This window comes from Pipistrellus hanaki (genome assembly GCF_964339955.1).
Source record: "Pipistrellus hanaki genome assembly, chromosome: 2".
NCBI classification, from domain to species: domain Eukaryota; kingdom Metazoa; phylum Chordata; class Mammalia; order Chiroptera; family Vespertilionidae; genus Pipistrellus; species Pipistrellus hanaki.
Window position 1 is genome coordinate 117,339,394 of NC_140504.1, and position 26,991 is coordinate 117,366,384.

General features: G+C 43.0%; 1 protein-coding gene across 3 annotated transcripts in view; it reads left to right on the forward strand.

Moving 5' to 3' along the window:
- Positions 1–26,437, forward strand: part of SNRNP48 (small nuclear ribonucleoprotein U11/U12 subunit 48) — a 40,424-nt gene extending 13,987 nt beyond the window's left edge. The window contains exons 6-10 of one of the 3 annotated variants that reach the window (XM_084875608.1): positions 135–256; positions 5,579–5,667; positions 5,991–6,155; positions 22,093–22,241; positions 26,325–26,437. In XM_084875608.1, the coding sequence (XP_084731734.1) occupies positions 135–256; positions 5,579–5,667; positions 5,991–6,155; positions 22,093–22,241; positions 26,325–26,422 (623 nt within the window). In that variant the 3' untranslated portion in view covers positions 26,423–26,437. Of the gene's footprint in view, positions 1–134; positions 257–5,578; positions 5,668–5,990; positions 6,156–8,023; positions 9,194–22,092; positions 22,242–23,351; positions 23,608–26,324 lie in introns of those variants that run through there. The other 2 variants (XM_084875607.1, XM_084875609.1) reach the window with 2 other exon arrangements.
- Positions 26,438–26,991: the final 554 nt, after the last annotated feature.

Below are 26,991 nucleotides of genomic sequence, written 5' to 3' on the forward strand. Positions count from 1 at the left end.
CCATTTATATAATGTTGAATTTTTAGAATATTTTTAACATATTTTGAAACATGTTAAAATATGATTGTTATGTTCCTGTTAATTTTTAAGAATGTACATTTTTCTAAGGATATAATAATTCTATTTTTTATTAGATAACAGTCGAAAAAGTCCAAAGTCTTACCTTGAAATCTTGGCAGAAGTGAGGGATTATAAAAGAAGACGTCAGTCCTATAGAGCTAAGAATGTTCACATTACCAAGAAATCATATACTGAGGTAAGTTTTATATAATCTTGTAGAGCTTTGTTGAGAACAGACATTTCCTTTATGTAGATTTCTAAGTCTGTACTATGGATTTTCATAGCTCCTTGGACGTTTTCTGAAAAAATAAGTATCTTCAAGCTAGACACACCTGATCTGTAGTTGCTTCATCACTTTCAGATCCACTACTTGTCAGAGAAAGGCTTTTTAGGATACAGAAACCTTCTATAAAGAGGTTGTTCAATCTTTTAAAAATACCTACTTTTTAGAAAGTGATAAGAGGATTTTAGACTTTGGCTTTAAACACACCTGGGCTTAAGTTTTCATTCTGCTTATCATTGCTGTTTGACTTGGGCAAGTTATTTGAGTTTTTTAAGAATCATTTAAAAAAAATGTATCACAGTATAGACTTTGCAGGGTTGTTGGAGATTGTACATGTGGAATTGATGGAGATTATACATGTGGATATGAATTGCTCAATAAATAGCTATGATTTTTTTGGCAGAAATTCTAGTGTATATTATGTACGCTGCTAAATATTTAGACTTAAGAAATGTCTTGGTATAAATTATTTATAATTTATATTTTTATGATTTCAGAGAGGAAGGGAGAGAGAGAGAGAGAGAGATCACTGAGATTGCATAATCTGTGGTGCAGCTGATATATGGGGAGGGTGGGGTGTGGTGTGCTTGCCTGGCTGGTTATAATGTGGCTGCTGTTTGGGGTGCTTGACTGGCGTGGGGTAGGAAGATTGCTCTACCAGTGCTGGCAGGCTAGAGGAAGGGTTACCAGCAAGTTAGAATGAGATTGCATAAAGGGTGCCAGCCAGAGCCTCTGTCCCCAGGGAAAGTCTTAGCAGGCTCTTGCTTCTCTGGAGCCAGATTAAGTTGTAAGTGGGTCTCCCTCACTTATGGTCTAGGCTTTTTTAAACTGTTGCTTTTTGCTGGATCTCAGGGTGAGTGGGTCTGTACATGAACCCTTTAAAAGCAGATTCTCCATTCCCTACAGCTCTATGTTTCTTGTGGACTTAATCCCCATTGCTTTTCCAAAACCAAACATTTTGGGGGCTCGTTTTTTCGTGCCAGATCCAAGAGTTGGGGAGTGCTTACTGTGGGGCATAATCTCTTCACTCTTCCAGGGAGAATTCCATATTTTTCAGTATTCCTCTGGTTGTAGGTCTGTCACCACATCTGGAGTGGGGACTCAGGTGTGAACGTGTCTCTGCCTCTCCTACCCGTCTGGATGCATCTCTTTTATCATTTGCTGGGGAGGTGCTGTTCCTCTAGCTTAGGGGTGTCGAACTCAATCAGAGAAGGGGCCAAAATCTAAAATCCAGCCTAAATCGCAGGCCGAATGGTTTACTGAACAGTCATAAACTGACAGCGGAGTGCAGTGATGACAGCGCGGTGCGGGCCACATTGCAAGGCCTGGCGGGCTGGATGGGTCCTTTCAGGAGAAAATTGAATTTGTTGTATCTGTGGGAGGAAGTGAGTTCAAGGTCTTCCTATTCCTGTCCTGAAATAAAATCTTCAGTTTTAAATCTTGATATCCACTGTTTCCATGAGGCACTAGTTGGCTCTGAGCCAGCCGCTGGCTTATGGCACTTATTTTGTTGCCTGATGCATGAATTCATGCACATTGAAAGGAAGTTAATTAGAAGAAATATTTTAATATCACAGCAAGCTAGCCCATGGCCAATTCTGTGAGGAATCGGGCTCCCTCCTCTCTGGGTCTGGGGTGCGGGTGAACCAGATTCAGGGCCAACGGTCCCAAGAGCAAGCTAACCCAGGGCCAGCAACCTAACCTACCAGTTGGAGCATCTGCCCCCTGGTGGTCAGTGTGCATCATAGCTACTGGTCGAACGGTTGCTTAGGCTTTTACATATATACTAGAGGCTCAGTGCACAAAATTTGTGCATGGGGCGGGTGTCCCTCAGCCTAGCCTGCAGCTTCTCTAATCTGGGACCCCTCAGGGGACATCCTTTTTGCAATACGGGACTGTTGGCTCCTAACCACTCACCTGCCTGCCTGATTTCCCCTAACCACTCTTCCTGCTGGCTTGCTCTCCCCATACTGCTCCTCACTGCTGGCCTGCTTGCCCCCAACTGCCCCCCTTGCCAGCCTTCTTGCTCCCAACTGGACCCCTTGCCAGCCTGCTCGCCCCCAACTGACTCCCCCGCCGGCCTGATAGCCCCCAACTGCCCTCCTCTCCTGGCCTGATTGCCCCTAACTGCCTCTGCCTTTGCCATGCCACCATGGCTTTGTCCAGGGTGGTTTATAGGTGTCCCAGTCTAATTAGCATATTACCTTTTTATTAGTGTAGAGAATAGAGGCCTGGTGCATGGGTGGGGCCCAGCTGGTCCGCCCCGAAGGGAGTCCTGTATCAGGTTGGGGGTCCCCTTGAGGGGTGTGGCCAGCCTGGGCGGGAAGCCTGGGGCAGTTTGCAGGCTGGCCACACCCCATCGGGGTGAGGATCCCCGCTAGGGGCTGGCTGGGCCTGGGCAAGAGGCTAATGGCCATTTGCTACGCCCTCATTGGTGTAAGGGTCCCCTCTGGGGGGCATGGCTGGCCTTGGCAAGGGGCTGAGGACCATTTGGGAGTGGTTTTCAGGCTGGCCAAGCCCCCAGCTTTATCTGGAAGGACATCTAGAAGGTGTCCTGGTCTAATTAGCATATTACTCTTATTAGTATAGACTGGAGGCGCAGTGCACAAAATTCGTGCATGGGTAGGGTCCCTAGCGATTGCTGGCTGCCAGCTGATGTCTCCCTTTCCCCGGCTGTCTGCCGCCACTGCCCCCTGGTGGTCAGTGCACGTCTGACTCCCAGTTGATTGAACTGACTGTGGGGACAATTTGCTTATTAGCCTTTTATTATATAGGATAGGTGTTAGCACTTAATTTTATGCAGTTCTTTTTGTAATTAAAGTATATATGTATTGTTGACTTGTCTCTCCCAGTAGAGGTCTGGGACCATGTTATACTACCTTAGTGATTCTTACAGTCCATTAAATACTTCGTTGTATATCATTTGTTTCTTCTCTACTCATAACTTTGTGATCAAGTTTGTGTTGCTGCTAGTGTTTTTTTTTTTACAATTTGATGCCTGACTTTTTATTACATAAATATTCAAACATATTCTAAAGTGGATGGAATTGTCTAATGAACCCTTCCTTATGTACATGACCCAGTCTCAACATGTGATCTTATTTTATTTATTCCCCCATTTAGCACCTTCCTAAATGTGCTAAGTCTTCTCCTCCCAGTTGCTTGGTAATTTTGGAAACATCCCAAATACCTTTCGTCTGCAAATACTTCAGTGTGTCTAGTTTTTCTTAGTAATTTATCTCTGGCCAGGGCTTTTTCAGCATTTTATCCAATCCTAGTTTCATTGATATCTTATACTAGAGGCCTTATAATCTGGATCCCCCGGGGGATGTAATAATGTGCGAAGCAGCAGGCAGCTGGGGAGGAGCCTGAGCCTGGGCTGTGGCTGTGCCTTTCCTGCTCATTCTGGCCCAGTTCCCGCGGTGCCTGCCGCCACTGCCACTCGATAAAGCTGTTGTGGCGGCAGGAGAGTCTTGCGCTGTTACAGCTGCACTCGCCAGCAGTAAGTCTGGCGCACATCAGTCAACTGAGCGGCCCTCCCGCTGTGGGCGTGCACTGACTACCAGGGGCAGCTCCTGTGTTGAGCATCTGCCCCCTGGTGGTCAGTGTGCATCATAGTGACTGGTCAAATGGTTTGAACAGTTGGCCAGTCAAACTGTCGCTTAGGGTTTTATATATATAGATGTTTTTGTTTGTTCTGACTTAGAATCTGAACTTTGACTAATTTCAGTAAAATATTTATCTTTAGTGTAGTTACTATGCATAACATACTGCTGTGGGGTATGTAAAGATAAATGCACACAGATACCCATCCTTAAGGAATTATTATAGTTTAAGAGATAAAAAAGATTTTTCAAAACACAGATTGTAGTAAGTGCTAAAATGAGGTGAGATCAAAGTGTGTGGTGGAGGGATCAATTTTTTAAAAGGGAAGATTGGTGTAGGCTTCATAGAGAAGATAGTATTTGAGAGAAGGGAGAAGCAGAGGGTGGGGGGTAAGTGAAGGTCTGTTTATAGGCTCTGTGTGGCGGCTCTGTGGATACCGTGTCCGATAACATTTGGCTTCTCAGAGCTCACATAGAGCTACTGGGCAGAGTCATACAGGGAAGTGCTAGAGCTGAATTGGAGTTCAGGTATGTATGACTTATGCCACTTCCTGAGGTAGGCCTTCACCAATCTTTGATTTTCCACAAGAGAATATAGTGGAGGAGGGGAAATAGTGGGTAAGGATTTTCCGGGTGGAAGGACTAGTGTTCCTAAAAATAAATATAAGTAGAGAAGTTTTCCAGGGACTCAAGTGCAATCCAGGGTGGCTAGAATGTAGGGATTTTGAACAAGCATTCAGTAGACATTTGACGTCTATGTGGCATAGTAAAATCATGGAAAACTTCAAAGGCTGTATTAAGGAGTTTAGACATTGTTCCATTTTACTTCAGGAGCTTTTGAAAAGTTCTTTGAGGTGGGGAGCAAATCAGTCAGACCTGAGCCATAGTGTGTGTCTCTGAGATTGCCCCTTGTTTCCCATACCTTTCTTCTTAAAACTTTCCTAATTAGGCACGCAGGAACCAATTGTGACCTTCTATTTCACTTTCACTTAAATAGTGACCAGCCCCTGTGCTTGACAATGCTATAGGATAAATAGGAAGGGAAAAAAACTTTTAAATGGTTCTTAGGTGAGTGACCTATAGGCTCACTGGGAAGGTGTCTGTGAAGTGACTGTGTGTTTCATGTTTTGTCTGTCATCTTGACTTAATTATAAGATTTTTTAGAAAAGAGTTTTTCTTATAAATCTCGAACATACAAATAAATTGCAAAACTGGAAATAATAGAAAGAACCCCTGTGTGTCTTTTATACAGACACCATTGTTAACATTTGCTCAATTTGCTTGTCATTTGTACTCTTTATTGTTACTTTTTTTTTCTCTGTCTCTATCTGTACATTAATTTTTTTCTGAACTGTTCATTATGATCCTTTATCCCTAATGCTATTTCCTTCCTAAGACTAGGGTTATTTTCTTGCATAATGTCACTTTAATAAATTTAACATTGATATACTTTAATCTGCCATTCATATTACAATTTGACTTGCCTTTTTAATGTTATCTAAACTGTATACAGTCCACTGTATCATAGCTTTTAATAAATATTTGATTGTCAGCAGTGATTTATTTCTAGCATTAAACTTAATTTTTCGAACAGCTTTTTTATCTGAAATCCTGTGCTTAACTCTCTAAGGTGATTCGGGATGTGATAAATGTGCACATGGAAGAACTCAGTCATAATTGGCAAGAAGAGCAGGAAAAAGCAGAGGATAATGCTGAAAAGTATGTTATTGTGTTTATTGGTGAAAATATTCTCTTTTTAAACTCTTACTTATAATCGTTTAAGTTTTAGTATTTCCAAGGGCATTATAGCACACTAGTATTCATCAGAGCACTTATTGTTTCTCTTCATTGCTTAGGATTATTACACCAGAGTTGTAAAACATGTTATAAAAACTGTGTCTCTCTGCCCTCTTATATGACGTAAAATTACACACTTATTTAGATACTGTATCATTGGTCTAATGCAGAACATTAACTTTAGGCTGGGGCACACTGAAGACCAGTGAAGAAAGTGAACTGATGAATGGTCCTGTCTGTTTCAGGAGACGAGAAAGGCGATCAGCTTCAGTAGATTCTCGGCAGTCTGGTGGAAGCTATTTGGATGCTGAGTGTTCACGGCATAGAAGGGATCGGAGTAGGAGCCCACATAAACGAAAAAGAAATAAAGATAAAGATAAAAATTGGGACTCAAGAAGGAGGAAAGAGAGGTAGGTCTAACATTGTTTTGTCCAACAGTGAATTGTTTACCTTTAAAAGGTAGAGTTTCTTAAGTAATGTGTAGGTAAGACAGTTAATTGTGTTAAAAAGGTGTTTGCTTTTTATCCTGCTACTTCCTTCCTCCCTTCAACTGTCCCTCTCTCTTTTTTTTTTTTTCCTTCCTTTGCTAATTCCTATGGTGTAGGGTATATATATAGTATCATTGAAAAGATCCAAACTTTAATAGCAGTCAATTTTGCCCTGTGAATATCCCTGATAAAATTTTGATAGCTGAGAGATACAAACTAATGCTGAAGTAATAAATTGAAAGCAATTGAGGTCTATTCCTATACTTCAGCTGCTTACTGGGCATCCGCCTAGATCCCATGTGCAGTGGGGCTATACCTAAATTTATCTTTTTCTCAGTCTGCTCCTCTTTCCCAGCATTTCCTGTCCTGGTTAATGAATGACCATCATTTGTTCATCTGAGCCAGAAACCAAGGAGTCATGTTAGATACTCCTTTCTTATTCCTTACTATCTAGTCTTAATTGCTGTCAGTTCTACCTGAAGAGTCCTCATTTACTCCTCCTCTTCCTCTGTTGTTATTGCTGTCCACCTGGAAAAGGAAGTTGTTTTCCTAATTGCTCTGTCTAGAAGCTTGTCCCTTACGGATTCATCTCTACCCTGCTGCCAGAGTGAACTTAATTTCACCTCTTACAACTCCTCAGTGGCAAAATTCATATTCCTTAGAATGGCTCTCAAGGATCAGGGCCTCTGCCTACCTATCCTTGTATTTTCCCACTTCCCATGAAATGGGTAGCTAGTGCGTTAGCCAGCCCGAATTACTACAGTTTCTCATCCACACTGTGTACATTTCTGCCTTGCCATGTCATGTTCTGCTGCCTAAGGCCTGCTTGGTAAAGTCCTCATCTTTTAAGACCCAGCTTAGTCATTCCCACGAAGCCGTTTTTCATTCACTCAAATAAAGCCGATCGTTTCCATTTTATTACTTGTCTACCTGGCACATGCGCAATTATTACTCTCCCTCTAGGCTGTGAGCTCTTTGAGGGCAGGCCCCCGTCTTATGTAGGATTTATGTGCACAGTGCTTGTCTGATAAATGCGCTCGCAAATGATACTTGTCTCTCCAGGGTCGCTGGTGATCAGGACATTGTAAGGCTTATGCTTTAATAATTTAACTTATCTTACTATCATTCAGTTCAAGGATTTAAAGCTAGCTATGATTTAGTTGTTCTCTTATAAAAATTAAATATTTACTTAGTAATCCCTTTTGATTCATATAATTAATGATATAATTTTATACAAATTAACTCTTGATTAGTTATCAGAAATCGTGCTGTTTAACTTCTTCCTGGTTTATTAGTGCTTTTTCCTCTTAAGTAAATTTTGATATGTCTGATGAATCCCTATTAACTTAAATTCATTAGACAGTCTCAGAATCTAAAAGTGATAATTTTCTTTTAAAGAAGATAAACTGAGTATTAGCAGAAATGTTTCTCAATAGCCTAATCTTTGATATTCTTCCTGAGAATGAGTTGAGACAGGAGCCAGGATAAAGACATCAGACTATTTCTAATTTCTCCTCTGACTTTAGTATTCTACTTGAAATGAATTCTCTGATCATCAGCCATGTACGTATATTCAAAGTTAATTTTAAAGTGGAGCTTTAAAAAATTTATTTTGTTTATCCCCATCTCAATTTAGTCCCTTAGTTTTAATGATGCAGTTTCCATATTTACTATTTAAAAATAACTTTTCAGTTCTAAATGCATATTTTAATTTGTCCTGGCCTGTATCTGTTGTATGAATTATTACTTTAAATTTTTTTTTTTTTTTTTTTTTACCCCTTTCATTTCAGGGATGGGGAAAGACATCATAGTCATAAAAGAAGAAAGCAAAAAGTATAAATTAAATATTCATGCTTGTGTTAATTATGCTAATGGCAAGATAACCAATATGCAGATATTTTCACTGTAATTGCTTTGACTAGGGGAAAATGTTTATATGATCTGTTTAGTGCTCAGATCACTATTTTTCAGTAAGTGTTTATGTCTCAAACCATAAGCACTATAACTTTGTTTCCCATATATTTTTGTTTCCCATATATTTTAATAGATGACAGCTACCTGTTACTAATTTTGTCCTTTTTTTCTTTTTCAATAATTTATGTATCAGAAAATTCTTTAATTCAGTACTTAAATTATATAAATAATATATGAATGCATTCTCATTGTAAAAAATTAAACCTTACAGAATACCATCTCTCATTCCTATGGCCACCCCAGTGGTAACTGCTATTTAGCACTACACTGGTGAGTTGTAATAGAGAAGCAACCTAAATATCTGTCAGGAGGGGAAAGGCCTGGCTAAATAAAATGCACTATTGTCATGTAACAGATTATTTATATAAGATTTTAAAAATAAACTTTATATGAATATGGATACATTTCAGAAACATAATGTTAAGTGACAACAGCAAGTTACAGAAAGATATATTCAGTACTATACATTTTCAATGGCTATATATGTATGTAAATATATTTTTAAAGGTTCAGAAGAACTTATATCAAACTCACAGCAGTGATTATTTGGGGTGACAGGTAAGGGGTATCTGTGAATATTGGCAGGGTGGTTAAAGGAAACTTTAGCTTTACCCATAATATATTAGTTTCTTAAAAATAAGGTAGGTATTCAGCCTGGCCAGTGTGACTCATGGTTGAGCTTTATCCCATGGACCAGGAGGTCATGGTTTAATTGCTGGTCAGAGCACCTGCGCCAATAGGGGGTGTGCAAGAGGCAGCCGATCGATGTTTTTATCTCTTCTCCCTTTCTCTCTCTGAAATCAATAAAAACATACTTTTTAAAAATGAAAAAATAAGGTATTCATATTTTACTTGTTAATTAAAAATTGTCATTTTCTTTTTTCTAAATGAACTCTTAAAAATATACTGTCATTTTGTTTTGTTTGTAAATGAAATTTATTGAGGTACTGTTTACATAAAATAAAATGCATCTATTTTAAGTGTAATTTTCATTGAGTTATTAAAAGGCACCCTTGGGTTTTAGTAGAAAGGTAAGTGGAAAAGGAGTGGGATGGTGGGGTTTTGCAAAATCGGGTAGATGATCTAAGATGCAACCAGAATTCTCTTGAAGGACCCATCTTATATAAAAACTGCTGTTTGATATTTTAACCCTGCTATTTTGGCTTCTGTGAATGCTTGCTTCCTTAAATAATAAGGAAATAAGACTACTCCAGAGAGGCCATAACCCTCCCCCAGACGAAGTTAACAGTGTTGGCACCAGGGCAAGCCTTTGGTTGAGGTCTCAAAGCCCCAGCACATAGGGCTGTTTAAGAACTTGCAAAGGGGACCGGAAACATCCCATATTTGGGAGACAAAGAAGGTAAAAACATATACTGAGTAGGGAAAGTTCCTCCATGTTGGGGCCGGAATTTGAAATACAGTTTCTCTCGGCCCGCACATAATAATAAAGTGTACTCCATCTCTCCAAGCGTTGCTTGGTTCTTCTCTGGTCTTCTGTAACACTTTGAAGTCCAAAATTTTAAGTAACTCCTGCAAACTATCCTATAAAATGTGGAATTAAATAAGAGGTATTTGATCCTTGAACATATTACTTTTCCATGCTTACCTATTTGTGTTTCGGACTCCTTCATCAATATAACCCTCATACCTTGCATGTAATAGTTGCTAATTAATTTAAAATTTTGATGAGCATTTGAAGACCCCTTTCACCTAACATCAGACTTTTTATTCATAAAGGGCTGATGTTAATAATTATTATAATTGCTATCCATCTTATTTATCCACTAAGTCCCAGCTCAGATGACATCTTTTCACCTACATTTCTGATCTATGTAATAAATGTTTATGGATGAGGAAATTTAGGCATAGAGATGCTTAGTTATTTCTCTAACACACAAGTAATACAAGAAAGATTGGAACTAGAATCCCTGCTTTTGACCACCGTATAAACCACTTCATTAACTGTGAACCCTTTTAGTGGATTCTGACATCAAGGTAGTAACTATCATTTCAAAACAGTCTTCATATCCACCAGAGTTCTTTGAACTCCTTTATAAAATTAAAAAAAGAAAAATTGAAACACTTAACCACCTGTCATTTTGCTAAACTCAAACTGATTCATAAATAAATTTGGATTATATCTTGAGGCCATTTGGTTATGCACCAAAATTCATTGCATTGATCAACTTGGCAAAGCAGGATTTCCCATGAAGTGAAAAGAGCTCACAGCACCTCCTAAAATTAAGACTTGCTGGACAATTAAATGTCTACTTCCTGGAGGAGTCTCAATCAACATAAGGAAGTTGGAATCAACTGAGGAAAAACTGAAATCTTTATCTTCCTGTCTACTGTACCCCATCTGCTCATCCCAAGGAGGAGAATATGCGTGTCTTCAATCTGCCATCAGAAAGCATTGCTTATTGAAGTTCAAGAGAGGAGGCATTTGTGAGCAAAAGCATTGAAGGGAGCTTCTCAGATACTTAGACTGATATGGTCACTTAAAGTATATGTTGTTAAGGCAGCTGCTGCACAGAGCCCAGATCTCTGCTGTTTTTTGAGTAAGACTGATTGGATAATCTCAAACTTTTTAGTGAAAATTAGTTATCAAATGGAAAATTGGAGGTAGAATATTTTAAATTGGTACTGAGAAAATTCTTTTTTAAAGCTAAAAAATATAGTCACCTATGTACTCCATAGTACAGAAATACTAATTTAATACTATAAAACTGCATACGGTCTACTGAGGGTGCCTTTTTTTTTTTTTTTTTTTTTTTTTAATGTTTAGTGACTTTATAAAGATCCAGTCTTATTAAATTCTGAGAGTAGAAAATAAAGTCCATTCACAGTTGAATATGTTTATGAGGCCAGCTTCTTTTTGTGTATTTTGCTTTTGAGTTGCTATACTAAGCCAGTAGGTGTGTTCATTATTAAGCAAAGGCTCTTTTAAACCACACTAGTTTTATTACATTAGTGATGGTACTTCCTACTCTGGTCACAGATTTGGGAGTTTGGTGTTACGGAAAGTCCTCACAGCTTTTGTGTATTTTGACTGGGACCAGTAGTTTTTAGTGCTCCTTTCCAGAAAAGAAAAAAATATATATATAATTTATCAGACTTGAAAAGCTGTAAATGGATTCATCATTGAGCAAGCTGAGTCACTTTCCTATTCAAAAAACAAGTAAGGCCACATAAGAGAAAGGATGCTATTTAAATAGAAAATGTAAACTCACTTTATTTTTGATCCTTTGATGTAGTAATACAAGGAAAGAGCCACTTCCAGTTTAAAGAGCTGCTATTCATACCACATGGATGATATTGAATTAGGAAAGGCTGCAGGCTCTGGGCGTCCTGCCTTAGGATCACTTCTTGTGGCACCAATTAAGGGATGTGGAGTTGGGTTGCTTGAGTGCTAAGTATTTAGGAGGTGGATTTCCCACACGCATGGGGCTTTGGTGACCCATCTTGTTCTTCCAGTTTCAATCCATGATTCCCCCTGTAGACTGAGAAAGGTAATTAATGGAGCTGTCAGGAATAGAGACATGAGGCATGAGCCTGGGCTTTATTCTGTATCACTAACATTGGTGCAAATTAAACCCTTTTAAGTGACTAAATTCTTCACATATTGGAAGGAAAAAAATCCTTGATCAAAAGGAGCAATGGAGTGAGTCATAGATATAATATAGGTTCTTTGCCATATGACCCTTGGCAAATTCTTGATCTTACCTCCTAATCCTCATCTATAGATTGAGAAAATAGTGCATTCAAAAGGTTGCAAAGAGGTTTAGAGATAGATGACAAGTACTAGCCTGTTTCCCCGAAAATAAGACAGTGTCTTATATTAATTTTTGCTCCCAAAGATGTGCTAGGTCTTATTTTCAGGGGATGTCTTATTTTTCCATGAAGAATATGGTACACATTTATTGTTAAATGAAAATAAAGGATATTACCTGTATACAGTACAGTAGTCCGGTAGTTGTCAACACAAACCAGACAAACTGAATCCTACAGTATCAAAAATTTACTCATTTATTAAATGACAATCACGTAATCATCATCTGGAACATCATAACAATCCAATTCCTGAGTTTCCTGGTGAATTTCTTGTGACTCCATTTCTTTCAGAATCAGTGGACCAAATCTCATGTTTAGCAATGGCACTGTCTTTAAATGAGTACTTCTTGTCAAGGTAGCCTGCTCGCAGTGCATTTGCAATGCAACAGTGATTTTCTCCCATGAATTCTTCACTCAAATCACAACTTCTTGCAGTTTAGTTTTCACAAAGTTTCCACGCTGATTTCTCTCCATTCTATTTTCAATGTAGTCATTAATTTCCATGCGCAAATTGTCTTTGAATGGCTTGTTTATTGCAATATCAAGAGTCTGGAGATAGGCAGTCATTCCTGCAGGAATCATCATCTGATCTATTTTTCTTTCGTGAAGAAATGTCTTCATGTCTTTAGTGCAGTGAGTGCTGGCTGCATCCCAGACTAGCAGACCTCTTTGGCTCCCTCGCATAACAAGCAACAGCATTAAATCGACCCACTTCCTTATAACTGCTTGTGTGGCCCAGGCTTTTTCAGTTTCAAGAATAAAAATGCCCAAAACACGTTCAATCTTTTCCTTCTTGCCCTTAGAAATGATTAAAGGTGAGATTTTAGTGCCATCCAGACGAATTGCCAAAATACAGGAAACACGTGCACTTTCGTAAGCAGTGGAGGGAATGTACACTAAGCAGGCACTCCACTGTTCAATTGTTGTTTGAGATGATTGGCCCATAAACTGCAGTTTCATCCATAGCAATCATGTTGGAAAGATTGTATTTAGAGAAGTCAGCATCATCCATAAAGGACTTGAATGCAAGTGCTCGCTTAATAACTTGAGTATCTTCCAACCTAAACAATGTTGTACTGGTAGATCTTAAAGACAGTTCACTTTGCTGAAGGAAATTATCCAGCCAGTGTTGTGATGCTTTGAAATCTTTGCGGGCTATGTCAAACTGTGGTGCCATTGCAAGGGCAAATTCTTGAATCTGAGCCCTATTCACAACCAAAGCCTTTGCTCTCCTGTCAACAACCCATTCACAGAACAGGTCTTCCAGCTCGGAAAATAATGGTTGCCGACCTGATCCACACTTGTGCTTTTTAGCATTTCCCTTGTCCACTTGTTCAATGAGGTTACCATACTCTGCACTCCATTTTCGGACCAATCGGATACTCAACATCTCTTTGCAGAAAACAGTAAGATTTTGGCCCTAAGAGTCTTCCTCGATTCCTTTCTTGTACTCCACGGAGTAGCTTTTTCTTTTTGTGCTCATTTCTAGGGGTAAAAAAAAGGAATTGGGGTATCAAGGTGGAGGGAGGGGGATCACTTAAAATGACACGGGGGATCAGAGGGGGGAATCAAAATGGCACAGGAGAATCGGGGGGGGGGGGAATTACCATTTTAGTAATCCCTTTTGATCCTCCTGTGTCATTTTGATTGCCCCCTCTGATCCTCCTGTGTCATTTTAAGTGATCCCCCACCCCTGTGCCACTGAACACCTTCACCAGACATCCCCCCTACCCCTTTATCAGACATTTACCCCCTGGGGCCTGTCACTGGGCTTGCTGGGGCCTGGATCTGGGCTGCAGGAGTGTCTGCCACTGACTAAGAACCTTCAGTCATCATGAGGGCGGCCACGAGCATCAGGTAGTGTCACCAGAGACAGACCAGCACTCAACACCTTCACCGCGTCCCGTCCACTCTAATCCTCCTGTTCTTCTACACGCATCTGCGAAAGTCTCCTCTCTCCCGCCCTGTGCTCTCCGCTTACTGTGACCTCCGATCCGCCTCCACACAACAGTGATGTCAGGACTCCGAGTAACGTCACTCGTTGCTAGACGCCAGTCAGGGTGGCCCTAGCGATCAGTTTACAGTAAATTAATTTTCATTCTGAGACAGCCTGGGGGCGCCTTATTTTTTGGGGATGCCTTATATTTCAGAAGAAAACCTGTAAGTAGGTCTTATTTTCGGACGATGTTTTATTTTCGGGGAAACACGGTAAAATACCAGCCATTATTGATTTATAAGACATTTGTAAGCTCTTTCTTCTCTGCTTCCTATGTTTGACTTTGCTGATGGATCTACCTCTTCTTGTGCCCCAGAGAATTCTTTCACACTGTATGAGCAAACATGCCATAAATTATTGGAGACTCCATAAGGAAGGATATGTCGGGGGTACTTCACTACCTCTAGGACATACACACAGCTGGCGTGCACCTGAATGGCCAACCATTGTTAAAATACTGAACTACTTCTAAACTGCTTAGTAAACAACTACTGTCCTGAACCTCACCTTCCCTCTCCCTGTCTTAGCCCTGGAAGTGCCTGGCCCTCTCCTAGACACTGCCATGACCCAGCAAATAAAAGGCCAATGCTTGGTGCAACCAAGGCCTTTGAGTACCCTGCTCCAGGGCTAAGGCTGGTTGGTGGCTGTTCTGATTAATTTGTGACTCTGCAGTCAGTCTCTCCCTAAATAATATTACTACTAGCAGGGGACATTATATTCCATTTCTCTCTTTCCCCTATATTGTGGGCCCTGTGTGCTGTGTTGTGGGACTATTGATCATGGACATGGTTACATACACTTGTATCAGCCAAAGCTGTATGTAGACAACAGTAGTACAAAATGTGAAAGAGGAGTTAGAAGTATATTGTTGTAAGGTTCTCACACTATACATAAGTAGTGTATGATTTGAAGATAGACTATGATAATTAAGAGTGTATATTATTGCCCTAGCTGATTTGGCTCAGTGGATAGAGAATCGGCCTGTGGACTAAAGGGTCCTGGGCACAATTCAGGTAAAGGGCACGTGCCTAGGTTGCTGGCTCGATCCCCGGTGGGGGCGAGCAGGAGGTATCCCATCACTGAGTCTCTTCTCATTGATGTATCTATCTCTCTCTTCCTCCCTCTTCCTTTCTGAAATCAATAAAAAAAAATTTTTTTTTAAAAAGAGTGTATATTATAAACCCTAGAGAAGCTACTAAATAAGTAAAAAAATGTTTAGTTAAGCCACAGTAGAGAGGATATGGAATAATGAAGAACAGTCTAAAAAAATAGGAAAGAAGGAAAAAGGGAAAAGAACAAATAAGACAAATAGAAAAAATATATCATGAAGGTAGATTTAGTCCAGCATATTGACCATATTAAACATTAATGTAAATGTTTAAACATTTGAATCAAAAGGCAGAGATTGTTAAATTGGATGAAAAAGCAAGACCTAACTATATGTTGTCTATAAGAAATGCACTTTAAATATGAGGATACAAATAGGTTAAAAAGAAGATGACAAAAATGTATTATGTTAACACTATAGAAATTTTTAAAAAAAATCTAATTTCTGCCTTCTTTTTAAAAAAAAAATATTGATATTTTACAGAGAGGAAGGGAGAGAGAGAGAGAGAGAGAGAGCTAGAAACGTCGATGAGAGAGAAACATCGACCAGCTGCCTCTTGCACACCCCCTACAGGGGATGTGCCCACAACCAATGTACGTGCCCTTGACCGGAATCGAACCTGTGACCCTTCAGTCCGCAGACCGACGCTCTACCACTGAGCCAAACCGGTTTTGGCTATAGAAAGAAATCTTATTTTGCCATTGCTGGTGTAGCTCAGTGGGCTGGGCGTTACCCCTGCACCAAAGGTTGCAGGTTCAACTCCCAATCAGGGCACATGGTTGCAGGCTTGATCTTTGGTAGGGGGCATGAAGGAGACATTGATATTTCTCTTTTTCCCTTCCTCTCTCTCTAAGAAAGAAAGAAAGAAAAAGAAAGAAAGGAAGGAAGGAAGGAAGCTATTTTATTATCAGATAAAGTAAATTTCAGAACAATTAATAAAGGAATAAAGAAGAATATTTCAAAATGTCAAAGAGTTCAGTTCATCCACAGGACAACAATCATACATTTGTATGCATCTAATGAGACAGGTTTAAATACATAAGCAAAGACTGCTTCATGACTGAAGAGAGAAATATGCAAATTCAGAGTTTATAGTTTATTTCGACACTTTGCCCTCACTAATTTATAGCACAAGTAAACAGCAAATTTATAACAAGATAGAAGACTTGAACAATACTACCCACCAACTTGACCTGACGTTTATAGAACATTCAAACCAGCAACCAGTAGTATACATGCCTTCCCAATGCACTTGTGATAGTCACCAAATCCCAACAGAAATGGCAGCAGCCACAAAGCAAGCAGAAGGCGTGGCTCCACTTCGGAATACAAAGTTTCAATTGTAGAAAAAATAAATCCCAGATACAAGGGCTTCCACTTGGGTCGCCCAAGGGGCGTGGCTGGCCTACAAATCACCACAGGCCCCTCTCCCAGGCTACCCCACACCCTAAGGGAACTCCCACCCTGGTCCGGGACACCCTTCAGGGCAAACCAGCCAGCCCCAACCCATGCACCAGGCCTCTATCCTATCTAGTAAGTATAATATGCAGATTGACCATTACTCTACCACACAAGATGGCTGCCCCCATGTGGACACAAGATGGTCACTACAAGATGACCAGCAGGGAAGGGCAGTTGGGAGGGAACAGGCCTGTAAAAGAGGGCAGTTGGGGGTGATCAAGCCTGAGGGGGAGGGCAGTCAGGGGTGACCAGACGGGCAGAGGAGGGAAGTTGGGGACAAACAGGCTGGCAGGGGAGCAGTTAGACATCAATCAGGCTGGCAGGCAGAAGTGGTTAGGGGCAATCAGGAAGGCAGGCAGGCAAGCAATTGGGAGCCAGCAGTCCTGGATTGTGAGAGGGATGTCTGACTGCCCATTTAGGCCCGATCCCACCGGGCCTAAATGGGCTGTTGAACATCCCAGATTGGAGAGGGTGCAGGCTTGGCTGAGGGGCACCCTCTCCTATGCATGAATTTTGTGCCCCAGGCCTCTAGTATATAGATAATGTTCTATGAAATCAGAAAAGAGCCCTTCAGTCCCAAACTCACTGAACACCTGTGCTCCTCCTGTGGCCCTCCCTGGACCTGGGTCTTGGGGGCGGGCCTTCACAGGTTACCTTTCAGGTGCTGAGAGGGGCTGGGAGACCCAGCCCGTCCCCTGCTCATAGGTGCCGGCAGAATCTGCTCCTATGGGACTATTCTGTTCTATGTCTCTGCCTAAGCCACTGCCAGCTGCCAGGGGCCTCCAGAAAACCTTGGTCTGTGATCCCTTTCTCTAGCCTCAAAGCCAGCAATGCATGTTGAGTCCCTCTCATGGCATCTCTGACCCACCCTCCTGCCCACTTCCCACTTTCAAGAACACCTGGTCACTGAGGGCCAGGACCTTAGGGTGGGGCCACAACTTCTGCATGTTCAGTACAGGGTCTGGGATTTGGTGCTCAATAAATGTCCAATCACTGATTTAAAAACAAAGAAACAGCCAAAACCGTTTTGGCTCAGTGGTAGAGCGTCGGTCTGCGGACTAAAGGGTCCTGGGTTCGATTCTGGTCAGGGACACTGGTTGCGGGCACATCCCCGGTTGGGGGTGTGCAGGAGGCAGCTGGTCGATGTTTCTCTCTCATCGACGTTTCTAGCTATCTCTCTCCCTTCCTCTGTAAAATATCAATAAAAAAATATATTTAAAAACAAAGAAACATCCGGTTAACTTCACCACCTGCCTAACCCAGGACAGTTGCCAGGTTACTTCTGTAACCTGCCTTACCATTGTGACCTGTCTTAGTTCTGTGACCTGTTGCCACATGACACCCCACGAGGCTGGGCTAGGGCCACTGCAGGGTGTCTCTCCTGCAGGCTCAGGAAGAGCTCCCCAAGATCTTGTCATATTTAAACTCAGACTTGGCTGTTGAGACAAAGCTGGCCACATGGAGAAAGGGGAAGCCACCACCAAAGGGGCAGCAAGTGCCCCCGGGGCAGGGAGAACCAGGCTGGCTGGGTGCAGGAGAGGACGGGTGAGTAAAGGGCCCTTGTATGGGGAATGACATGATCAGGTTTATATTTTTTAAAGGTCACTGTGATTTTTGGCATTTGAAATTATATTTGAGGGTGTAGGATTCATACAGATGAAGAGGGTGAGATGTGCTTCAGGTACAGAGAGTGGGAACATGAGGAGGCAAGAGAGATGAACACTGGAGACCTGAGCACACACCTCTGAGAGGTGAGTGAGGGACAGGGCAGGGAAACAGAAGACCCTCCATTGAGGGTGCAGGACAGGGGGGACAGGGAACCCTCCATGGAGGGTATAGGTCAGGGGGGAGTGGACTGTCCAATGGAGGGTACAGGGCAGCGGGAAGACGACCTGCCATGGAGAGGACAGGGCAGTGGGAACAGGGACCCACCATGGAGGGAACAGGGAAGGGGGACAGGGGACCTTACATGGAGGGTATTGGGAGGGGGGACAGGGGACCCTCCATGGATGAAGCAGAGCAGCAGGGACAGGACTACCTCCATGGAAGAAACCCTCCATGGATGGAGCAGGAGAGTGGGGACATGGGAATCTCAGGGATGAGCAGGGCAGAGGAAATGGGAGTTTCCACTGCCCCCTGTCCTGCCCCCTCCATGGAGTGGAAAAAGCAGGTGGAACAGTGGACCCTCCACGGATGGGGTCTGGCAGAGCAGACGGGGGACCCTACATAAGGAGGGGCCAGGGCAGGGAGGACAGGGGACCTTACATAAAGGGGGCAGAACAGGAGTACTGGAGACCCTCCATGGAGAGGGAAGGACTGGGATTAGAGAGATGACAAAGGGACACTGCCCCCTCCAAGGAGGGTCCTCTTTCCCCCCCAAGAAGGTTTCCCTGTTCCCCCAGCTCTGCCCCTTCCCATGGTCCCCTGTTCTTCCTGCCTTCCAATGGAGGGCCCACTAGCTCCCTTGTTTGACCACTCTGTGGTTGGTTCCTTCTCTCCTCAGCCTTGCCCCCTCCATGGAGGGTCTTCTGTTTCCCTCTCAGGTCCCCTCACTGACAGGCATCTGAGGGGCATGTGCTCTGGTCTTTCCGGTCTTCATCTCTCCTGCCTCCAGGTCACGTGCTCACTCTCTGTACCTGAAGTACATTCTCACCCTCTTCAACTATTTAAATCCCATCTGTGCTCTCAAGGCACATCTCAAATGTCATTTCAAATGTCAAATCATAAAGTGATCTCCACAGGGGATGGGAGTGGGGGAAAGTAGGAGATGGTAAAGGGGGGACAGATTGTGATGGAAGGAGACTTGCCTTGGGGTGGTGAACACACAATACAATCCTAGGTAATAAAGGAGTAATATGCAAATTAACCACCACGCTGCTACACCCACCAGCCACACCCACCAGCCAATCACAGCAAGTATGCAAATGAACCCCAACCAAGATGGATGCCATTGGGTTTCCCGGGAAATACAGGAAGCCAAGCTTTCCACACACCCTGGTGGGCCCAGGCCTCTACACAAGGGTACAAAATTTCAATTATGGAAGGTAAATAAATTCCAACAGAAATGGCGGCAGCCATGGAGTTGAAAGAGTAGGAGGCTAGGGCAATGGAGGAAGCCAAGCTTCTGCAGCCCTGGCCAGCTCAGGCCTTCATTCCAGGCTACAAAGTTCAATTGTAGAAGATACATAAATTCCAACATAAATGGCTGCTGCCACGGAGCAAGCAGGAGGCTTGGCTCCACTCCAGGCTACAAAATTTCAATTGTAGAAGATAAATAAACACCAGATACCAGGGCCTCTGCTTGCATCACAAGGGAGCATGGTCAGCCTGCAAACCACCACAGGCCCTTCTCCCAGGCTACCCACACCCCAAGGGAACCCCAACCCTGATTCAGGACACCCTTTAGGGCAAACCAGCTGGCCCCCACCCATACACAAGGCCTCTATCTTATCTAATAAAAGAGTAATATGCAGATTGACCATCACTCCAACACACAAGATGGCTGCCCCCATGTGGTCAAAGAGCCTGTCCCCATGTGGACACAAGATTGCCACCACAGGATGGCCAGAAGTGGAGATCAGTTGGGAGAGACCAGGCCTGCAAGAAAGAGCAGTTGTGGACAATCAGGAAAGCAGAGGAGGGCAGTAGGGAGGGACCAGGCCTGCAAGGGAAGGCAGTTGAAAGGGACCAGGTCTGTAGGGGAGGGCAGTTAGGGGTGATCAGGCCATCAGAGGAGAGAAGTTGGGAGCAAACAGGCTGGCTGGGGAACATTTACCCATCAATCAGGCTGGTCTGGGAGTGGTTAGGGGGTGATCAGGCTGGCAGGCAGAGTGGCTAGGGGTAATCAGGAAGGCAGTCAGGCCAGCAATTGGGAGCCAGCAATCCTGGATTGTGAGAGGGATGTCTGACCCCTGGAAGGGTCCCAGATTGGAGAGGCTGCAGGCTGGGCTGAGGGACACGCCCCCATGCACGAATTTTGTGCACCAGGCCTCTAGTATACACATTATATTGTACATTACAGAAGTGAATACCTAAAACCTATAAAATTTTATTAACCAATGTCAACCCAATAAATTCAATTAAAAATAAATAAAAAGGCGGGGGCCTTGGCGGGTGATTGGATCATGAGGGTGGAGCTCTTATGAATAGGATTAATACACCTTTAAAAGAAACCCCATACTAGACTATTCCAGGGGATCACTTTGCAAGTTCTATATATGTCTATGCTGTAAACTTGAAATATTGAATGCCAACTCTAATTGGGAAAAAATTAATTTTTAAAAATGAAATTTAAAAATAATAAACATATAATGATAAATCAGAAAGTGATCTTTAAAACATATAAATCAGATCATGTCTAAAAGTCTGAAAGGCTCCAGCAGTAGTCAGCTATGCAGTCAGAATCATGTCTGTGATGGTGTTACACTGCTGGGAGAGGAATACCCTGTCTTCTTCCTCCAGTCGCCTCTGTCACTGTTCTGACCCAGCTGGCACTGGGGCAAGGCAGAACTGTGCTTCCTTAAGAGCAAGCTAAGCATCACTTTGCTGCTTAGTTCTGGTGTGGGAGCAGACACAGAGAAAACATATTTTTAAGCCTTAATGGTTCTAATAGCATTTTTCAGCCCTCCCAAGGGACAAGTGACTTTTACCTGCTCTTCCCTGCACTCCTGCCAGCCTGGCCCACCCAATCTTGAGGACAGAGGGCTGGCGCAGTGTTGGCCAGGAAGCTAGGGAACATGCATTTGGGTGGCTGTCTGAACAGAACTGCAGTTCTCTTAGGATGGAAATGGAGGGAAGCATCTGCTAGTATCAGTCACGCACGTAGAGACTCTACTTTTTATGACACAGTAATAAGATCACAGCTGCATGACCCTGCCATGTTCTCCTTCCCCGACCACATTCCAGGGGACCCAAGAATCACCCACCATGACAAGCAGCTTCCTGGCCTCTGAGAACTCACCGACACTCTGCAAGGCCCTTAAGCTCACACGGCTGAGCTCAGACTATGGATCCCAGACATCTTAACTCCTGGGAAGCAACCTGTTGTGACTTTTAAATTCCACTCCTACAGTGGAATTACTTGAGTAGTCACTGAGAACCTGCCTCATGCAATCTGAGTACCTCCAGAGGCTCTTTCAGTGACTGAGCCTAACAGGCAGCCAGCAGGTGGAGGCAGATCTTGGGGTGCCTTGGGAGCTTTGTTGAACGGCCCCTAAGCCCAGTGCTAAGAAAAGCCAGCCTTGGTTTGGATCATCTTGTGCTCATTCAGGCCTGGCAGAGGTAGCCACACACTGTGAATTGCTTTGTAGCTCCCAAGAGGTTGCCCAGGGCCAGTCACAAGAAGCATCTGAAATTGGCTGGTACCAGAGTCCCGCCCAGGAGGCCCCAGCGGCCAGATTCAGATGACATCAGAGCAGGATCCAGTTAGGCTTTACATGTAGCATATCCCACATGATGTTATTAACCAATACATTCAATTTAAATCACAGAAACTATATTGTGATAGAAGCTATAATGTTGATGGACTTTGACGACATGTTCAGTGCAAAAGCCAGTGAAAAGAAGACTACTACTGTGAGATTCCACACACATGAGGTCCCTAGACCCATCGGAGTCAGAGGTGGAAGGGAAGATGAAGGTACCAGTGGTGGTGGGGGCAGGGGAAATGGGGTGGAATGCAGAGTTGTTTACTGGGGACAGAGTTTTGGTTGGAGAAGATGGGAAAAGTGATGGAGATGATGGTGGTGTGGGCCACACAACTGCACTGTGCATTGACAAAAAAGTGAAAATGGAAATAAGCCAGTCAGAGAAAGACTAATGCCATATGATTTCACTTGTATGTGGAATCCAATTAGCAAAATAGATTAACATAGAAAATAGAAACAGACTCATAGAAAGAGAACAGACTAACAGTTATCAAGGGAAAAGTGGCTGTGGGTCTGGGTGAAAAGATGAAGGTATAGAGAGAAGGTGGAATGCAGATTGTTTACTGGGGACACAGTTTTGGTTGGAGAAGATGGGAAAAGTGATGGAGATGATGGTGAGGTGGGCTGCACAACAGTATGAATGTCCTTAATGCCACTGCACTGTGCACTGAAAAACAATGGAAATGGTAAATTTCACTGTGATACAATGATCCAAAAAGAGAGAAAGGAAATTAAGGCCAGGTCTACAAACAAATCCGAGGTGGGACATGCTCAGGCCACCTGAATCCCCGTTCCCAGCAGGCCTCTGGACACACAGTGATGAGAAATGCCTGGGGTGTGAGGTCCATTGGGAAACACTGGGTAAGCCTTGGTTCTGCTGGCTACCCCACCATTCTATTAAGAAAAGCAGAGCAACTGCGTGGGGGTCAACATCATGTGCAGAGAGGTGCACTTCTGTGGGGAATTCATTTTGTGCAGCCACTTTGGAAAGCAGTAAGGAGTTACCTCAAAAATTAAAAATGGTTCTTCCATGTAACAAAGAGAACCCATTTCTGGAAATGTATCCCAAAAAAATAAGAGACATTGATTGGAAAGAATATATGCACTGCTATGCTCAATGCAGTGTTACTTACAATATTAATATCTGGAAGCATCCCAAGTGCCCATCAATAAGATGAGTGGATAAAAATGCTTTGGTACATAGACACAATGGAATACTAATAGGCTATGAGAAGAAAGGGAATCTTACAATTTGTGACAGCCTAGGAGCTGCAGAGACTTATGGTAAGTGATATAACGTGGATGGACCTTGACATGTTTAGTGCAAAAGCCAGTCGAAAGAAGACAACTACTGTGTGATTCCACTCACATGAGGCCCTTAGCGCCATCAGAGTCAGAGATGGAAATTAAGATGAAGGTACCAGTGGTGATGTTGTGGTGATTATGGTGGTGGTGGTGGGGGACAGGTGGGTGAGATGCAGAGTTGTTTTTTATTGTTTATTTATTTATTATTATTATTTTTTAAACATTTTATTGATATTTTACAGAGAGGAAGAGAGGGGGATAGACAGTTAGAAACATCGATGAGAGAGAATCATGGATCAGCTGCCTCTTGCACTCCCACTACTAGGGTTGTTGCCGCAACCAAGATACATGCCCTTGACCGGAATCGAACCTGGGAACTTTCAGTCCGAAGGCCGAGGCTCTATCCACTGAGCCAAACAGGTTTCAGCGAGTGTTTTTAATTTTTTTTTTTTAATGGGGCCAGAGTTTCCATTGGAGAAGACTGGAAACATGATGGAGATGATGGTGGTTCGGTTCCCACAACAGTATCAATGTCCTTAACGCCACTGCACTGTGGATTGAAAAGCAGTGAGAATGGACAATGTATCTGTGATAAAACTATCCGAAAAAACAGAAAGGAAAAGAAGGCCAGGTCTTCAAACAGAACCATGGTCGGAGGTACTCAGGCCACCTGAATTCCCGCTCCCAGCAGGCCTCTGGGCACACAGTGATGAGGAGAGCCTGGGGTGTGAGGTCCACGGAGAAACCCTGGGCAAGTCTTGGTTCCCCCTTGCTACCCAACCGACCTATTAAGAAAAGCAGAGAAGCTTCGAAGGGTCACCATCCTGTGCAGAGAGGCACACATCTCTGTGGGGAATGCATTTTGTGCAGCCAGTATGGAAAGCAGTAAGGAGTTACCTCAAAAATTAGAAATGGAACTTCTTTATGGCAGAGCAATTCCACTTCTGGGAATGTATCCCAAGGAATCAGCGACATTGATTGGAAAGAATATATTCAAAGCTATGTTCTTTGCATTGTTATGTACAATACCAAGATCTGGAAGCATCCCATGTGCCACCAGTAAAATTGCTTTGCCACATTGAGATCATGGAATACTGCTTGGCTGTGAAGAAGAAGGGAATCTTACTATTTGTGACAGCGTGGATGGACCTGGAGAGCCTTCTGGTAAGTGAAATAACGTGGATGGACCTTGACATGTTTAGTGCAAAAGCCAGTCGAAAGAAGACAACTACTGTGTGATTCCACTCAGTTGAGGTCCTTAGCGACATCGGAGTCAGAGATGGAAGGGAAGATGAAGGTAAAGGTGGTGGTGGTGATGTCCGGGGAAGTATGAGGGTGAGATGCAGAGTTGTTGTTTACTGAGGGCAGAGTTTATGTTGAATAAGATGGGAAATGAAACGTGATGGAGATTGTGGTTCGCACAACAGTATAAAAGTGCTTAATGCCACTGCACTGTGGATTGAAAAACAGTAAGAATCGAAAATGTTACCATGATAAAGTGATCTAAAAAAATAGAGGAAAAAAAGACCAGATCTTAAAACAGAACCATGGTGGGACGTTTTCATGTCACCTGAATTCCTACTGCCTGGGGGACTCTGGACACACAGTGATGAGAAGAGCCTGAGGTGTGAGGTCTGTTGAAGAACCATTGTCAAGCCTTGGTTCCCCTGGCTCCCCCAAGGCCTGTTAAGAAAAGCAGGGAAACTCTATGGGGGTCACCATAATGTGCAGAGAGGCACATATCTCTGTGGGAAATGCATTTTGTGCAGCCTCTGTGGAAATTAGTAAGATGTTACCTCAAAAATTAAAAGCGGAACTTCCTTATGCTTCAGCAATTCCACTTCTGGGAATGTATCCCAAAATATCTGAGACATTGATTTGGAAAGAATAAATGCACTGCTATGCTCATTGTAGTGTTATTTACAACACCAAGATCTGGATCCAGCCCATGTGCCCATCAGTAGACGACTGGATAAAAATTCTTTGGTAGATTGACCCCATGGAATACTACTTGGCTGTGAAAAGGAATGGAATCTCTATTTGTGACAGCATGGATGGACCTGGAGAACCTTATGGTAAGTGTAATAAGCCAGTCAGAGAAAGACTAATGGCATATGATTTCACTTATATGTGGAATCTAATGAACAAAATAAATTGACAAAGAAAATAGAAACACTCATCGAAAGAGAACAGTCTGACGTTTGTCAGGTGAGAAAGGGGTTGTGGGGCTGGGTGAAAAAGGTGAAAAGGAAAGCAACAACGCATAGACAAAGACATCACTATAGTGATCACCAGATGGAAAAGGGGTGGGGGAGGTAGAAGAGGGTAAAGGGGGTCAAATGGTCATGGAAGGAGACTTGACTTGGGGTATTGGGCACACAATACAACAAGCAGATGATGTGTTATAGAATGGTACACCTGAAGTCCACATGACTTCAGATTGAATTAAAACACAGGAAGAATATTGTGACAAAATCTATAACTTGGATAGACCTTGATGACATGTTCAGTGCAAAAGCCAGTATAAAGAGGACAACTACTGTGTGATTCCACTCGTATGAGGTCCCTAATGCCATCGGAGTCACAGATGGAAGGAAAGATAAAGGTACCTGTGGTGGTGCTGGTGGGGGTGGGGTGAGGGTGGGGATGCAGAGTTTTTGTTTATTGGGACAGAGTTTTGGTTGGAGAAGATGGGAAAAGTCATGGAAATAATGGTGGTGTGGGCCACACAACAGTATGAATGTGCTTAATGCCACTCTACTGTTCACTGAAAAACAGTGAAAATGGTAAATTTCACTGTGATAAAATTATCCATAAAAGAGAAAGGAAAAGGCCAGACCTTAAAACAGAACCATGGTGGGATGTGCTCAGGCCACCTGAATCCCTGCTCCCAGGAGGCCTCTGGACACACAGTGATGAGAAGAGCCAGGGGTGTGAGGTCCATTGAGAAACCCTGGGCAAGCCTTGGTTCCCTCCTGTCTACCCCACAGGCCTGTTAAGAGAAGCAGGGCAGCTGCGTGGCGGTCGCCATCATGTGCAGGTGCAGAGAGGTGCACAGCAGGCCAGCCCCCGGGACACTCACACCTGAGGGAGCCCAGCAGCCCACCTGACACACAGCCGCCTGCAGCTGGCGATGGAACCCCCATGGCAACTGCACCGCCCACCGTGCCACCGAGACGCCCTCGGAGGAGAGAGCTGAGAAGTGCCAACGGGGCTTAAAATGGGGGGCTTTTAATGTTTATATTAATAAATATTCTAACTGCAAATAATTGATTCTATATGATTATTGTGCCACCACAGAAATTGTAGAATTTACTCTCTAAAGTACTGACTCATAGGGCTTCTTCGATGATGTCCACTATGGGACATGTGCTAGAAGCAGATGGTATCGTGGTTCAAGGCTGTCCATGTCTCGCTGTGACTTGAACTTCATCTGAATAGGAGACCAAAGGTCTACATTTGAGGCCTTGAGGTTGTAATGAAAGAACTCCCTTCCCAGGGTACAGACACACACATGCACATTCATATACACCAATTCACAATCATTCATACACATTGACATTCACACAGTCTCACACACATGCACAGACATCTCTTCATATATGGTAACATACACATTCACACATTTAGTCACACAAGTCATACATTCACACACAT